Source organism: Ambystoma mexicanum, chromosome 12, assembly GCF_040938575.1.
Source record: "Ambystoma mexicanum isolate Mex_15411 chromosome 12, UKY_AmexF1_1, whole genome shotgun sequence".
NCBI classification, from domain to species: domain Eukaryota; kingdom Metazoa; phylum Chordata; class Amphibia; order Caudata; family Ambystomatidae; genus Ambystoma; species Ambystoma mexicanum.
The window spans coordinates 224,879,240-224,896,433 of record NC_090936.1 but is presented as its reverse complement, the minus strand read 5'-3'; the positions used below and the strand labels follow the sequence as shown (position 1 = coordinate 224,896,433).

General features: G+C 42.3%; 1 protein-coding gene across 3 annotated transcripts in view; it reads left to right on the top strand.

The window, feature by feature from the left end:
- The window catches only part of ANO2 (anoctamin 2), a 2,341,832-nt gene that overhangs the window by 1,102,245 nt on the left and 1,222,393 nt on the right, over positions 1-17,194 (top strand). For all 3 annotated transcript variants that reach the window (XR_011281759.1, XM_069628333.1, XM_069628334.1), the window contains one exon: positions 7,280-7,335. Coding sequence is in view for 2 of the 3 variants with exons in the window: in XM_069628333.1 (XP_069484434.1) it covers positions 7,280-7,335 (56 nt within the window). In the remaining variant the exon portion in view is untranslated. The remainder of the gene's footprint in view (positions 1-7,279; positions 7,336-17,194) is intronic.

Sequence of the window (17,194 nt, the reverse complement as noted above, 5' to 3'; positions counted from 1 at the left end):
CTTATGCCCATGCTGGCAAATAACTGTAAACACGTGTAAAACAATACAGCAGGTATCCTCAGTATCCCATGTAACTGTTGCACACAGAAAACATATATTTAACTACGTGGATGCGTGGACGTGGGCACGTGGCCAGTCACATCCCGGGGTTACATGCTCTGCTGTCAAAGAATGTAAATGGCCGGGAGGATAGCTCAGGGGCAATGCGTTTGTCTTGCAAGCAAGAAAACACATTGCAACACAGGTTTGAATTCCGGTTTCGTGCTTAGAAACTGCTCTCCAGTTTTAAGCGCGTTATAAAAGAACAATTATAATTGTAATCCTGACACCCACTTTAAAGGGGTCTGTGACACTGTACAAGGAATTGCTGTGACGCTAAAGTGGTAAGAGCGGACTGGATGTGGTGAGAGATGTTGCCGATCCGTGGCAAATAATTTGCCAATAATTTGCCTTTGCCATTTGCATATGTCCAAATTCTCAAGTGCATGCTAATTCATAATAGTGCAAATGCTAAAGCACTTGTGCTGTATTTGCAGTGGGACTAATGCGATTGAACATGCACAGTCATTGTGCACATGTAGAATTGTAATTGCGCAAACAGCATTTGCATATGTGCCAATGATAAAAACCTGCTGCTTTTAGGCACTCTGTTTATTTTTTATTTATATAGCGCACAAAACACAGAGGTATCTAGGCGCTTGAGTTTAAGAGATTGGTTGCAGTGGTCCTAGTTACAGAATGGAAGCGCAGGAAGTGATTAAATCATAGAGAAACATACAAATGTAGTTACATCACAAGCAAAGTGCAGAAAAGGAGTTCAACGTGAGCACATTCATGGAGCCCAACCCCATGTTGCAGGGTGGCAGCGACAAAGAGATGCAAGAGTCAATCAAGTGGGCACATTCAAGGAGCCCCACCCAATGTTGCAGGGCAGCAGCGACAGAGATGCAAGGGTCAATCAAGTGGGCACATATCGGTCAACTCCGAGGTTGATTCTGTCTTGTTTTTCTATTTGTAGGTCAAAAACATGCTCACCGCTGCCCACTGCAAAATCAGCTTCATTAAAGACGTTCAGATGTCATTCCAATTGCTGTCAGTATTGTATAAGCAGCCATTTTGTCTGTCATCAGATGGGCACAGAAAGAGCTGTCTGGGCCATTTAACTGAATTGACTAAATCTACGCCACATGCCACACTGTAAAAACATGACATTTCAAAAGGAACAGCTGCACTGACTTATATTTTGTCAGAACAAAGGAACATGGGTTAAATATGTCTTCAAATGCTTTAACACGGGTACCTTTAATAAAACATAAAGATGCTGCTGCCAATATGCGGGTGACATTGATTATACTTTTCTGAAATATAATTAAAATGTCTTTGATAATGGAATTGTTTAGAATGTGTTCCGAATATTTCAAATTAATGTCACATGAAATGGCTTTGTTCTTTAAAAAAATAAATAAAGAGGGCCACTTTGCTTAAATTGCTGTAATTGTCCATGCTTTATGTACAAAATGTTACATTTCCAAACTTTTAACATCCTTCTGTGAATCAATTCCATGCTTGCAGGAAATATTCTTACTAAGATTGAGTTCAGGATAAAATTAATATGCAGTATTTAACTTGCATGAGGTAAGTGGGAGAGTGGATTTACTGCCATGCCCTCCATCTCTGGAGGCTCGTTTCTCGCTTAAGTAAAATCGAAAACGTGCTTTCTTTACTTTTCATAATTAGTCCCTTTAGCCCCGAAAGGGTGTAGGTCTAATGGCAGCATCAATGTTGCACTTAGCTATTCTCCAGCAAGAGAACTTCAGTAATATTTGAAGATTCTCGACTGCGGACACAGCTACTGACAGCGGTGGCCTGGGAACCCAAAGAGGCCCTGGAAATAATGTTCAAAGTGGCCCTACGCGACAAAGTGGGAGCAAGCCCCAACTCTCTAAGTAGGGTTTATGAGGGCTAGTGGGCTTCTCCCTCACAACAATTTGGCGAACACATGCATCCAAATAGTGAACATTTACCCAATATGGATTAAAAAGTAGTTACACCTAACACACAACTGACATGGCCGAAGGCACTCAAAAAGGCAAGCCGTCCGGGCGCCGTGTGGACCCTAGGCACAAAACCCTGATACTCAAATTGTTTGTGACTCAAAGCTTGTAGGTAAGCCAGATCCTTGTCAATACACGCGTGCTACGCTTTGCATCCTGGCTCCTCCCCAACTCTGCGCCCGAGATATTGGAATGATGATTTTTCAGTCTTATCCTACCCTAAACCCTCTCATATGATGTACCGGCTTTCAAATAAATACTAGGTCTTCAATCAATCATCGACTGGATATGTTTGATCTGCTACTTACACATGACCCTGATACAGTTTGCATCACAAAAACATGGATTTCTGATAGTTCTTCTTGCGACTTTATTGAAGCTCTGCCCTCAGAATACGTGATTATCCATGTTGACAGAATAGCAACCCACCCGGGGGCAGAGTCAGTTTCTTACACATAAGATACTCACAATGCGCCTGTATAAACATTCCTCCTTGTATGGGGATAGAATGTTTGCTCACTAGAGTTTCCTTTTCTCCCACCCAGACACTATATGTTCTATCCATATACCGTCCACCACGGTCTAATCCCCGGTTTATAGAGGCCTTTGCTGACTGGATTGCTGATTTACAGCTGAAATATCCATCCCTCTACGCTATGGGGAACTTTACTTTTTGGCCTGATGATCCTTCAGATATTCATGGCTATAGATTAGTTGACTTGTTGTCAGACCAACAGCTGCTCCAAATCGTTACTGGCCCAACTCAGAACAAAGGCCATTCATTTGGTCTTATTTTTTCCACAGAGAATGCCATTACTGTGCACACCTGCTGTCATGTGGTGTGGTCTGACCACTTTCTAGTGCCTTTCACAATGTTCTACCCCTGTCTGTTCCATTGCATCGTTTGCCAAACACGCCGAAATGCTCCTGGCGGAAAGTGGATCCTACTGCCCTTTACTCGATAAGGCAGTCCAACTTTGATGGTGCTGTGCCTAGCCCTGACTCTGATTATTTACCTATTTCAGAAGAAGGTTTTGTTGCTCCAGCCGATGATTTGGCTCCCTTCAAAACAGGTAATTCTAGGTGAAAGAAAACCTCTCCTTGGTTCACGTATTCCCTACACTCTTCCAGACTCTTATACCGGCGAGCTGAGAGAGTCTGGTGCTCTAAATACCATGACGAGGAGAGAACGGTGATGAAAGAGTGTCATCAAAGATACCACATAGATATTAAAGCCACAAAAATTGCATATTTTTCTACCATGATCTCGCAAGTTCTGAATCAGTCTGATCTCTTCTAAAGTGCTTCCTTCACAAACCCTCTGCAATACACTTTCTGAAGATTATGAATATGTGGAGAGACATTTCGGGGCAGATTTTTGCAACACCTCTGTCCTCTATTCCATCTTCATCTGCTGGTCCTCTGACCAACCAGGCACCTCTTTCGACATTCGCCACTGTCACTAATGATCAAATTCATAAAACCATCCTCCAGTTGAAATCCTGTCCACCATTAGACCCCTTTCCTCTGGAAGTTCTTAAGAACGTTCATGGCAAGATCTTGCCCTTGATAATGCTAGCAGTGAATTCTTCTATTTTGCTTGGAAAAATCCCTCAAATTTCAAACATGCCTTAGGAACACCGCTGCTGAAGAAACCAACTCTTGATTCTTCACTCCCAGTTAATTTCGGACCCATTTCCCTCCCTAAATTCCTGATGAAGTTAATGGAGGCTGTTTTTACTCCACATCCTCATACCATTTTTGAGGAAACTGCAATCCTACATCACCATCAATCAGGCTTCCACCCCCTTATGGGGACAGATGCTGTGTTGGTGTCGGTAACGGATGATCTGTCTAGAATTAGAGATCAAGATTGGGTGGGCTTTCTTATCCTTTTGGACCTCTCTGCAGCGATTTACACTATTGATCATAATATCTTGTGTCAGCACTTTGTAGAGGCCGTAATTACTGGTAAGGGATTGGAGTGGATTAAATCTTTTTTACTGGGCCAAACATTATCCCTGCCCCCATCGGGTCAACCCCTGTGGCTCTGTCGTGCGGGGTCCCACAAGGATCAGCAATTGCACCTTTGCTTTTAAATCTTTCTGGTCATCCCATGGCTGACATTGGTGCTTGGATGAGCCAAAACTGGCTCATGCTTAATGGGAACAAAACCGAGGTGCTGGTGGTTGGTTCCTCCTCTGCCTGGTCCCTGTGGACGGAAGGATTACCCTTTCTTTGGGTAATCTCTGTCCCCTGCTGAATCAAATAAAAAATATTGGGGTGTAGATATCTAGCACTCTATCCCTCTATTTACGCTGAGAACTTTGAAAAAAGTAATGCTACTAATACCTTCTATGAAGGGCCCAGTCGTTGCCTGTCAAAATATGGGTATTTTGGACTATGGCAGCGCCACAGTGCTAGACCAGCCCAAATACTATCTTCAGAGGTTTAAGGTCATCCAAAACAAAGGAGTTTGGTTGGTGGCAGGCCTCCCATAATTGTTCAATGCCTCCCCTATTCTGAATAAAATTAATTGGCTCCCTGAGGAAGGCAGAGTGAAGAAGGCCTTCTGCTTTATTCATCATGCACTGCACGAGCAGGAGACCTTGTATCTACAAAAAAGCATATTCTTTATGGATCCTGGTAGGGCATTGTGCTCTGCCGGTCACCAAAGTTGATGTGTACCCCAGGTTAAAAAAAGCACCGTTTGGGGCCGAGCATTCTAGGTGGCGGGCTTCACCTTTGGAACACCCTGCCCATCACTGTGAGACTCACTCATGACTATTTTAAATTTCACAAGTCTCTAAAAACATTTCTATACCCCCACTGATCAGTACGATTCCTTTCTCTTGGTCCATTACTCTCCCTGACTACCCGTGTTCGTTTCAGTAACAGCGCCAAGACACCTTCTGGTAATAGCCACGCTTAACTAAGTGCTCATAACATAACATAACATAACCCTAAACACCATCCAACCTGCAAGATTGTTGGCTGGTTTTCTGTGTTGCACGATTCTTCAGAATGATGTGCAGGTTTGGAATGTCTTCCCAAAATGTGGCTGGTTTGGTGATTTAGTGTATATGATTTTTCATCTGCAAAATTGGGTTCTTGTACCTTTCCTTTTATTTGACTAATCCAAGCACTATATCCAACTCTCACAATGCTGTGATAAAGGCTGCAGCTCTGTTAAAGGCTCAGCTTGATAATTGTTCTAAGGCTGCAGGGTCATCGATCCTGTTGCCCTATTGCAGCATAAAGGAGAAAGAGGGTTGTGCAGATTATTTAGATTATGTAAACCCGAAACTTCACAGATCAATTTTTATCAAACTGCGTATAGAGGTCTTACCAACTGCAGGGCTTTCGCCAAAGGGAATAGTAATGTATCCTCTATGTGCCTGTTGTGCGGCAATATGAATCGAAATATGGTTAATTTCTTAATGATTTGTCCAGCAATATTGGAATTGAGGGAAACAATACTTAAAGCCATTCATTATTCCTGGCTCATGGTTGCCGGGCGACCAATGAGGCCATGTTCAATTGTCTTAAATCTAGTGATGTGCTTGCAGTTTATGCCACTTGTAAATATCTTGTATGGGCTTAGAGGGTAAGATTGAAGAAGCTATAGATGCATTCATAATGTTGGGATATTTTGTTTTATGATGATGTTTTATTGAATTATTGTATCCATTTCTTTGTGACGTCAACTTCCTGCTGCTTATGAATTGTTTTAATACATTTTTGTGATGGATGTACTTTTAAGACATTTTAGTCGAAATAAAGCATTATGAATATGAAATTATAAAAATAAGTCACACTTTGCATAAATAGACAATTTGGAGGCCTTAATTATATTATTTAGGAATGGAAAGTTTGGACCCAGAAGTCTTTCGTTAAAAAGAAAAAAGGTTGACTTGCATATATGTACAAACGCACAATAGCCTTTCACCTCCGCATCTATCCAGGCAGGTCACGGAAAAACATTAGTGAAAGATTGACGGTGCCTTCAGCCCTTTGCAGGAGAAACGTTGCCTTATTGTTTTAAAAAATAATTTAGAAAGTTAAAAATCCAGGGGCGTGCAGGGGACCATGGACTTCCAACAGTATTTGTGAAGCTGATTATACAATGCCACTAGGTGACCTACGTGTGACGGAGGTCACCCAATTCATAAAATGAGTGCACAAGCAAAAACAATGCATGTTTGCACAATATATAGTGCTAAGTTCTTTTGTAAAGAAAGGTATCCAAAAAACAAAAAGAATATCTCGACTGGCATATTGGCAGACTCAAATACTGAACACATTCAGCCTCATTACAGAAATTGGTAAAGTTGCATAGCATAGCATAGCATAGCAGAAGGTGGTGGCTGATCTGCTCTGATTATAACTTAATTCTTGTACTGACTTGAAATTTGTGGTATTGTCCATTGTGTAACTCCAATAAACGATCATAAAAAAAGGTCTTATCTTTCTGCTACTAATGGTGGAAAAACACTTTCCTTTGAGTTACTGTTTTATTGTAGGGCACTCTTCCTAGTTCCTACCGGCCACTTAGAAATATTTGGCTTATAATTGCTCGTACTTCATGCCTGAAGATAATACTTTCCAGGTTAATAAATGTTTACAATGTATGTAGCTACATGTGTGTGTGGTTGTTTCTTTATGCATGTTTTAGCTCATTTGCATTTTCATCTTTGTTTTCAGCAAACCCCTTGAAGGGCTAAGTCTTGACAATCACATGGATACTGGTTAAAACTATTTGTCATAATTCAGTCTTGGGAGTACTAGGCCAGTGGCTGTTAGGACTCTATGGCCTAAAATAAATGGTGTGCAATTTTGAGAAATCATTTAAAACATGTACGTGGCAGATTTTCATACACAGTATTTGTTGGGATGTACTAAATGCATATACGCCTGGCCGACTTCCACACAGTTAGACAAATCATCAGGCAGATTTAGGGAATAGTAATGATTGTGTGAAGACATTCAGTGCTGCCAGCAGTTCGAATGTGTGACTTGTAATTCATTCATGATTTTTTTCCCACAATTTTAGCATGGTTTTAGATTTCATAACATACATTTTTGGATTGGATTGTGCTAAGATAGCAGTTGCATCTAGTTTGCATTATAAAGCTAAAGAGTTTATTACTCAGATCAGCTAAGTATTAGAAGTGTTTCTTCAAATCAACATGTTGTCAGTAATATATACATATATTCTTTTCTAGGTATTACCACGTTAATAGCAAATAATGTCTACGAAGCAGCTTATTCCCTTCATGATGTAAGTATAGGATGCTTCCTTCTCTTAAGAGTGTTTTCCGCTGTCCTTTTAAAAAAATAAATTGCGCAATTAATGAACTTTATGTAACTATGTTCCCCCCTGATTGGATCTCGTATGACAGTTGGGTTTGTCTATTAATGCTTCTTCTGAAAATCAGATTTGATGTTCTCTGTCGGATTTATACCGATGACATTGGATAAGAAAAGGTGAATCAGAAACGTGTGAATGTCTACTAAAAGGTATGATAAACAATACTGTTTAACTCTTCCAGGGTCATTCTGATGAGTCTGTGAGAATAACTATGAGGAGCGCGTCAATAGCCTTTCTGCTACTGCACACTCCTCACAGCGATTCCGATCCGTTTTGGATGGATTCAGCAGTTACCACACTCTGCAATACAAGGCGCTGGAACCAGACCAATTGCTGGTTTTCCACGCCTTTCACTGAATCATTTAGTGCGTTTACAGAGATCACCACAGTGTGTGCTTATGTACAGACAGAGATCAGCAATCTCATCCGCCAAGACAAACACTGTTGCTATCTTTGTTCCATTGATTGCAGTGGATCCTGCCTGCTTTTTCCAGACACTGGACAAGTGGATGGATTGAAATACTGGTGTCCATGTACCTGCATGAAGAGACTTGCATGGTGCAGGAAGCCTGGCCAGAAACCTTGGTGCAGACCTCCCACAGAGGGTTCCCACGATGATTGGAAGTTCGTCAGAATCCTTTTTGGAATTGGACACTTAAGGTCAAAACCAATGAAAACCTTTCTCCATGCTTTTTTCTCTCATCCATCCCATTCAGAATAAGGGCATCAGAAGCCAATTTCTTTTTTAAACAGACTCAGTTTGAAAGCAACATTCCCTTTAAAGACAAGTCTCCACACCTTCAAATGCAACCATGATAGGCCTTTAAGCTACTGCTACATCATTAAATAAGGCACTACCCCCCTGCCTGATCCTCGCACTTCAAAATTAAATCCACACCCTCGATGCATGCTGCATCTCACAAGATTCTGGCCACATCTCTGTGCAGGGACCTGAACTAAAGGCTTAATTAGTACCAACGTCCAACATTTTCTAGGAAGGCACATTGCATCACTTTACTAAGGATTATGAAATACAATTCCTGCTCTATACTGTGCCATCACTCACTGGAAATCAACAGAGCACATATACATATTGACAAAGAAAGGTTACATGATTTGCCTGTTAAAGACAAGTGCTCCATATGCTGTCTGGTAAAGAGAAACTGCCAGTCTATGGTAGCTATTTTGTTTAATATCGAAACCTGCTCCATACTTTCAAAACAGCTATGTCAATTTCAGGGATCGAAGATCAGAAGTTCATTTCCTACAACTCATTTTCCATGATTTCTGTGCAAGGAAACCAGAACCTTATTTTTTCCAACCTACTTTGATTGATTTCATTTTTTTTTTAAATACAAATATTATTTTGCTGTACTTTCTGTGCTGAAATGTGTGAACTATGGGTTTTGCATCAATGTCCTTGGGATGCATTACATTGGAAAAGTGTTTCCAATGAGGAGAACTATTGATTCACAGCCGGTCCGATAGCACAGCGAGTAGAGCGCTCGCTTCGAAATCTGTGCAGAGCCTGCTGACGCAAACTCAGCCTTTCATCCTTCCAAGGTCGATAAATGAGCACCACACACCGTGGGTAATAATAAGCAGCGCTCAGATACCTGAGGGTTTGTAGTGCTAAATAATAATAATAATGATAATAATAATAATGATTATTATTATTTGTTTCCTCACCGTTGGTGAGCCATACATAGATCTGCCACTCTACCCGTAATGTTTGGATGTCCTATTTCAATAGAATGGCTCTCATGAACACATAGTTTCAGACTCATGGCAGTCGGCAGCACCAATGCTTTGCTATTTGGTATTCCCACCATTTATCCATGGGATTAACTGGTAGATTCACCATCCCCCTGGAAATGTGCCCCTGCTGGAGTAACTGCCTGACATTGGTGGATGGCAAAAATGTTGCAGTGGCAGTAGCATTTGCTCATACACTGAGCTCATATAGCCTCACCAGCCTCCATGACCAGCTCCTCATGCCACTTTTGTGGTGCAGGACTGGCAGACAAAGACCAAAATATTACCCCGAATTCACACCAAGAATGGGTAGAGTTTGTAGGTGTAGTCAAGGATGCCGCTGAGACCTACATTATTTTGTGAGCTTTGTGGAGCCCTTCCTTTGAAGGAGGAAAGTGGAGAACTGAGGGGCATCTTTCCATGGGTGGATCCAGTTGCATCTAGTGCTCAGCTGAATATGGCCTATTATGGATTCCAGAGGTTGATGTGTGCAGTCTCGCACCACCTTGAAAGGGCCGTACAAGCTCATACCTCACAGTTTGGGTGGGCAGCAAGATGTCAGTGCTGATGTAGCAGAAGCCATGCAGATGACTTATATACAAAGTTCTCACCTTGTAATATGACAATGTAGTGCGACATGGGTCAGATACCTCACTTGGGCACTCATCCTTCACCACTCCCACTTTTAATCACCCTATAATTACTAAAACTTATAGTATAAAGATTATTGAGCCTTACAACTGTTAATGGAACCTCAACCGCTCCCCTGGCCAGCTCGGTATGCCCGTTTTTAATGCAGAGTTGGTAGCCAAAAACAAAATTTGCGTAGATTCAGACCGGCAATGGACAGGTATTGAAGAGGCATGCATTGTTCCCACCGAGAGATACAGTTTTTGGGTTTGGGTATCCTACAGGACACTATCTTCCAAAGCAGGAACGGGGAGAACCGTGGACCTCCTACCCTTGCCGACATCACACATCCCACATCTTTGTAGTTGATCAATGTCCATCTGGTGTTCATGTGGAATGTTATCTCAATAGGGCACATTTCATCAGCAGGTTGGACGTGCGTGCTTTGTAGGCTGTCTGTCTTCTCCATCACTATATCTATTTAAATTGCCTACTGTACATGTCAGTCCATAAATGCCCATGTATGGAATGTCATGTGTTCTTTCATCTTCCTCATCAATTACAATTTCTGACTTCTTCCTACCCATAGCTTAGTTTTTGCATCAACAGATATACACAGTTTCATATCAATAGTGTGATAGGAATCTGAATTTGGAGCCTACAACTATCAGGACTACCAGACAAGCAAAAATATTACAATTAAAGCCAGTGTCCATTTGTGAAAAGTTAACCATGCCAATTAATCTGATCCACTTCTCTGAGAAGTGCACAAAATGTTGGACTAAGCCTATGCAGTTGTCCTGGTCTATATATAACATAATTCACCAAACCAACCCGCTCACTTGCACAAATGTACCTGCCTGTAAATGTGTTACCAAATGAGAGGTAGTGTCTGATCACAGCTAAACAGTGATAATTCTCATTGCAATTAAATAGGAATTGTGTTTGTAAACCCTTATTCATAATCAAAATGAGGAGTACTTAATTGATGAAGAAAAATGTTCTTTTTATATCATACTTTGGGGTGGAGCCTAGCCTCAAAGCGTAGGACTAGGTATCAAAGCCATGCAGCTCAGTGCTGTCCTGGTTCTAAGACAAGCACATTGTCTCTGAGCTATCATCCCAGCCGAGAGCATGGTTATGTTTGGAATGGGAGGCGCACAATATCCAAACAAGTGTTTTTAAGTTAGGGTAAACAAGAAGATGGGAACACTCACTTAAAGTAACATAAATCAAGACTTACCAGCTCTAATTTCTGAAATTACGTTGGTGCAAATAGTGCCTAAATGTGTCTAAATAAATGATAGATATATCTGTTAAAAACAGATCCTAAACATCAACACTCATCCGAACCGTGTGTCATCTGATTTCAGCCTGCCCCTGTTACTATCCTAAAGCTTTTGACAGAGTGGTGTATTCTGTTCTCTGCAGAGATTGAGGTTTAGCACTTCTTTATTTTGTACTCCGTTTTCTAGGGCAATAATTGGATAAATGCCTACAGGGCCATACTAAATCCTAAAACTAAATATGTACAATTCGCACCTGGGGAAGGGCGCTCAGCCAATCAGGTGGCTGGAAGAGTGGGCGGCAATACACTGTTGTGCCACCTGCTATTTCCAGTCACCCAAAGCCCTTCTGTGGGTGGCACCATCTTGATTTTGGGGAAGCAACAGGGATCCTCTGCCTGTTGCCTCCCCAACCCTCTGCCAGAACAAAACATACCATTTCTGTGCCCCTTCCCTCCCGCCCCACTTGCCTGCTGGACCAGAGCTTTGTGCCATCCTTTTTTTTTCTTTGTGAGATTGGTGTTACACAATATGCGCACAGCCCATCTCCTGGATTAAAAAAAAATATGATTTGTACCCTTGTGTGCGAATAGCTATCACCCACTCATCGGGAGTGCATATATGTACGGTAACGGCCTACAGCCCTTACTGCCTAGGCTCAGTCTGGTGGGCTGTTACTAGCCACGTATGCCCCCACCACGAGGGGGTGATCACAATAATACAAGGATGGGTTAACACAAAGTAAGAGTTCTTCCATGGCTTCAACACCGTTGTATCTTCAAAATGAAATACATTTTAAAAAATAGTCGTAACAGTGATTGTGTTTTCCCTGAGGTACTCTATTCTCAAAAATGATAAGTGAGGTGGCCAACAAAACATTCAAAATCTCGAGTCTTCACAGGTCTTTAGCCTTCAAGCTACTCTAATCTGTAAATGGAGTGTCTTAATGTTTGGTCACACAAAAGTTCATAAACCAATCCTCACAAGTCCATCCTTAATCTTTCAAAACAATCTAAGCATTATGTTCTCAGAAGGCTCTTTGTTGGGTCACTTGTAGTCCAGACTCTTCTCAATCTATCTGCTTTTGCCCCACTTCCAGAAGATCTCCCCTCAGTCTCAGGGACAATGGTTCATTGGATGAGTATCCTTCTTTGTATGTACCATTTTATTCACCACTTGTCTCTCCTAGACCTTGTTTTATATTCAGGATTCACGACTGATTCAATCAAGACTTTGACTTCCTTCAGGATTCATAACTAGTTCATCTGGAACCTTGTTTTTCTCTCATGATTCACAACTGGGCTTTTCTGTGCCTTGTTTCTCTCAGGATTCAACTGTGATCCTTGGAACTTGGTTCCTCTTGTGACTCATACTGGTCTTCCTGGAGCTTGGTTTGTCTCAGATTCCAAATGATCCCCACCGTACTTGGCTTCTCTCATGATTGCCAAATAGTCCTCTCCAGGACCACAATTTCTCTCAGGATTCAACCTTGCTGTTTCCTTGACATTGGCTTCTCCTGGAATTACCAATATGTGTCTCATGGATAGTGTTTCTCAAGAATTCACAATAGGTCCCTTGATTTTCTCTGATGGCTAAAATTAAGTCCCTCCTGTACCTTGGATTCATTCAGACTTCACAACTCATCACTAACAGGTCTTTCTCTTTAATAGACCATTGGTTTTCAAGATTCACTGCTGGTCAAGGGGGTCATCAGATGCTTGTTGGTATCCTGGTGGTAAATCCGCGGGGACACCACCCAATGCAAATAACGTTACTGCAACTCGGCCCGGCGCTATTAGCACCAGATTCTGAGTTGTGGCAAGGCGTTATGTCCCTATTTGTATTGGGTCCATTGGACCCAATGGGGAATTTTTGGCACAATTACTGTAGCGCAAATAGCGCCACAGTAATTGTGCCGAAAATGGGTGCAAATTTGGCAAAGCTGCTGACTTTCCACCCAGCTGATAGTTGGGTGGAGTGGTAATGCGGCTATAATAGCATTACCACCACATTTTTACTGCTCCGCCCAATTTATCATGAGGCAATGGGTTTCAAAATTCACACCAGGCATCGTTCCCAGACATTCTTTTATCAAGATTCTCTGCAGGCCTTCGTCCCAGACCTTTGACTTCAAAATGTACAACAGGCCTCTTCCATAACTTGGGTTGTCAGATTTCCTAACATATCTTCTCCCAGACCTTGGCTGGTCAGGATACACACAGGTCTTCTCATATACATTAGGTTTTCAGGATTCCCAAAAAGACACTTCCTGACCTAGGGTTGTCAGAATGAATGGGCAATTCATACCCCTCATTCAGCATCCATTTTCAGGCAGCCAACATTCTCTCACTTCTGCCATGGGAGTAGCACCTCTTCTTCATGTTGCTGGTGGAAATCTTCAGGCTCCCACCTTCCAGGTTCCTTAAGAGTGTTTAATTGCTCTGCCAGTTTCTGGTCAGAATCTCTCTCCAGGGCCTCCAGTTCTCTGGGCTCACAATTGCAGTTTCCAAAGCTTAAAGATGTGTACTACATTATTTCAGGATGTTGGCTTCTTAGGGCTTCCCTCTGGTGATGTCGTCCTCCAGGCAGTAGGATCACTCCCTTCGCAATCCTACCCTTTTATCAAGGGAGCAAGGGCATGCATGCTTCCTCCAGGATTCTCTCTTGTAATGCATTTGCCCGGCCTGCTTTATACACCCTAGGGCCATGAGGGGCTTATAAAGGATCTTCTGATTGGTTAGTTCTTGTTTGGTTATGTTTCCACATGGGCAATTTTTTTGTTTCCTTTATTTCTGTCAACTACCCCATTAGGGATGAATTGATTAAGACTCAAGATCTTGATTTGGAATAATTGAATTCAGCAGGGATTGACACTGTTTTAGAAGTATCCATATGGGCCACACCATCATGGGCTTACATGAAGTCTTTTAGGCAGGACTGTGGCCCTCATGGGCCCTCCCTTCTGCTACCATCTAAATTGTTTTGTTCACACTGGAGCAAGGGCCCAGCAATCATCTCACTCTCTCTCTCACACACTCTCTCTTCCTTCAGGTAAGATGTTCAGTTGCTCCAGACTGTTAGATGGTCTAGCAAAGCATTTTGGTATTTTAAGTTCTTTGGGAAGGTTCTCCAGGATGTTGCCCCATGTCCTATTAGATTGTGTCTCGAGGGGAAGAAGTTAACCTGAGGCATCTGCTTCATTCACCATTGGATAGGCACATCTTGTAGCGGCTGATCCAACTCTGCCCATAGCGGCCCACTACCCCTTACATATCAGAATGTGGAGTCATGGAATTCACCAAACCTGACACAAGGAATGGAAGAGTGAGCACATTCTATTTCCACAATGCGAAAGAACCCACCGGAGATGAGCATCTTCAATTCAGTAAAGGAAGGCAGCCATCCTTGGTTCACTACTCTCTTTTAAAGAACGCAAATGACACCCAGGGCCTAATTCACAGAAGTTTTTCAATATGGCAAAACCCCACTGGAAAACGCTCTGTGAATTGGGCCCCAAATGCTTTGCTGAAAGATTTGTTTTGTAAACCACCTTTACTTGTTTATCTTCTCAACAATATATGTTATTGTAAATCCAGTGGGTCTGAATTTCCCACAGTTTACCAATCATATTCTTTCAACATATAGTTTTATTCCGCAACTCACTGCAACGTCTTTCAGACATAGCTGTATGCCAAAAATTTAAGGAAACACAGATTCAAATCGCAGCTACCTTTACTCCAAAGCAAATATCTTAGATAGGTGCATACATGGAGGACCAAACATGTATTGCGCATATTTCTTTTGTTATGGTCACTCAGTGCTGTCCAGACACACATGTGTCAGTGTCCATATTGCAGAAAACATGAAAGAGGTTTATTTTTCACTTCTTATCTTTTAAACTCCCATTCTTATCTGCAATGCTGCAAGAGGCTTATGATGTCCTCTGGATTTACTATGCTTGTGGTAGACATGGGAGACAAGGTGTGGATCCAAAATGCCTCATTCTGTTTTAATCTCTTAATAGGTTCTCCTCCACATGACAACTTTGGAATGTGTTGCCCCATTAAAATTGTAATTAAATGCTATTGTGATTTTATTGCAATGTATCAGTCTTTGTAAGACTATCTGATTTTAACTTCCCCATACGTCCTATCACTTGTCACATCTTCCCTCCTCCGCACACTATGCCATGGCAGCTTTTTTTCGTAGAATATATTTGTATTGGCATTTCCAAATGAACACAAACAATACTCATAAATTCACTTCAACAATCAACAATAAGCGCCAATGCCCACATTTTTCTCCCATCATACCCCCAAACCTGACGCATCAATATCGCGATCCATCATTACTACTTTCAAACGTCCTTGCTTTCCCATTGACCATTATCACCTCCCGCCACTGCCTGGGTACCAATAACATTACCCCGTCCTTTAACTGAGAACGGTCACCAGGTCTGCAGAGGGAACAAAACTCAATGCTACAGACAATCGATGATCACCCGTGGGGTCACCCAATTCCCACCCCATAGTAAAAAGGAAACAATTCGAAGTCTCAAGAATTTCACACATCGTGCAGCATGCCTGTCATATTTTCCAAATGGAAGATTTCTCCTGCATTGTTGGCCCACTCGCCTTCCATTGGCAACCAATTCCTTTTTCAATGGATTGTTAAGCAAGCTCTGGTAACCACCAGTAAAAAGTGGGTCATGTGTGAGAGGCTTTTCCATCTTCCATCCTCCACCTCCAAACCAAATAGGACCAAAATCGGATCCAACTCCCTCTGTATCCCCTCCATGTCCCTAATCCATCCCAGCACCTGTTTCTAACACTGCCCCACCTCTTTCCACACACGACTACCACATAGGCCAATAATTAGCACTTACCCCACATCCTCTCCAGTATTAGGGCCTAACTCCATGGAAACATCTTTGAAATCCAGACCAGACCATATTGCAATCGGTAGAGTCATTTAAGCCCATGTCATTTATATTGATAGGCTGTTTACGTTTTGTGTGCTTTTAAGATCTCTTGCCCATTAATGCAAGGCTCCCGAAGGCTCTCCCAATTTTGGCCCCAAAATGCCTGCACAGAGGCTGGAAATCAGTACTCTAGAGCCCACACTCGTGTGTAGAATATCTTCTGTCGAAATCATTTCCCTCTGAAAGTTACCCTTCCACTTCTTGGCCAACAGAATTCCTTTTAATTGCAAGTTACTAAATACTGGCAGGTCTGCCTATATGCAGACTCTCCTCCAATTCCCTTATTGAGATGAATTCTTGCCCATTCCATAGCTGCCCAACCTTTTCCAAACATGCCTCAAACCACACTTGAAACTGATGGGTTCTGGGAAATCCTCTCAAATAGTGAAGGCCTAAATGTGGCTCATTGGAGAGGACACCTAGTGATGCCCTTCATATTCATTTGGTTCTTCCAAATGTCCCAATACAGGCCCAGCCCATCGTGCTGCAGGAATCACTTCAGAACTTTCTCTCTTGGGGCTCATAACCATTGCCTGATTGCTGTAAAGACTGCAGGGGGTTATCTGTACTCCTGCCCTCTATATGGCAGCATAGAAGCACAGAGCACCCCAGCCAAGATTCTCTATATGGTAGGATGGACCAGCAACCAAGACTTAAGCTCTCACGAGGTGAGTCAGGCTGGTTCTTAAGTACAGTGTAGTCCCCAAGCACCCCACAAAGGAATGTCCACACACTGTTATGTGCTAACAGGGTTCTTTATATAAAAATAAGGTTCAATATATATACACAATTAATAACACAGTTTGTACTTTGGCAAATCTAATATGACAAATATATACAATGTCTATGTGGTACCACACTTAGCTATTGACTCCTTTAAAATGCATCAAATGCTGACAGTTCTAATGTCATACAAATCAAACAGTAATGTGTTTCAGCATGGGACATAGGAAGGAAGACCGCAGAGTCCTGGGTGTTTGGGAAGCGAGTTCCCCTGTGAGCGTCCCTGCAAGGGGTTAACTTTTCCGCCTGGCGAGGAGGAGGCGGGTTTACAAGCACAAAAACTCCCGGAAGCGCGGAGCGCGCGGAGTCCGCAGAGTCCTTGGTGTTTGGGAAG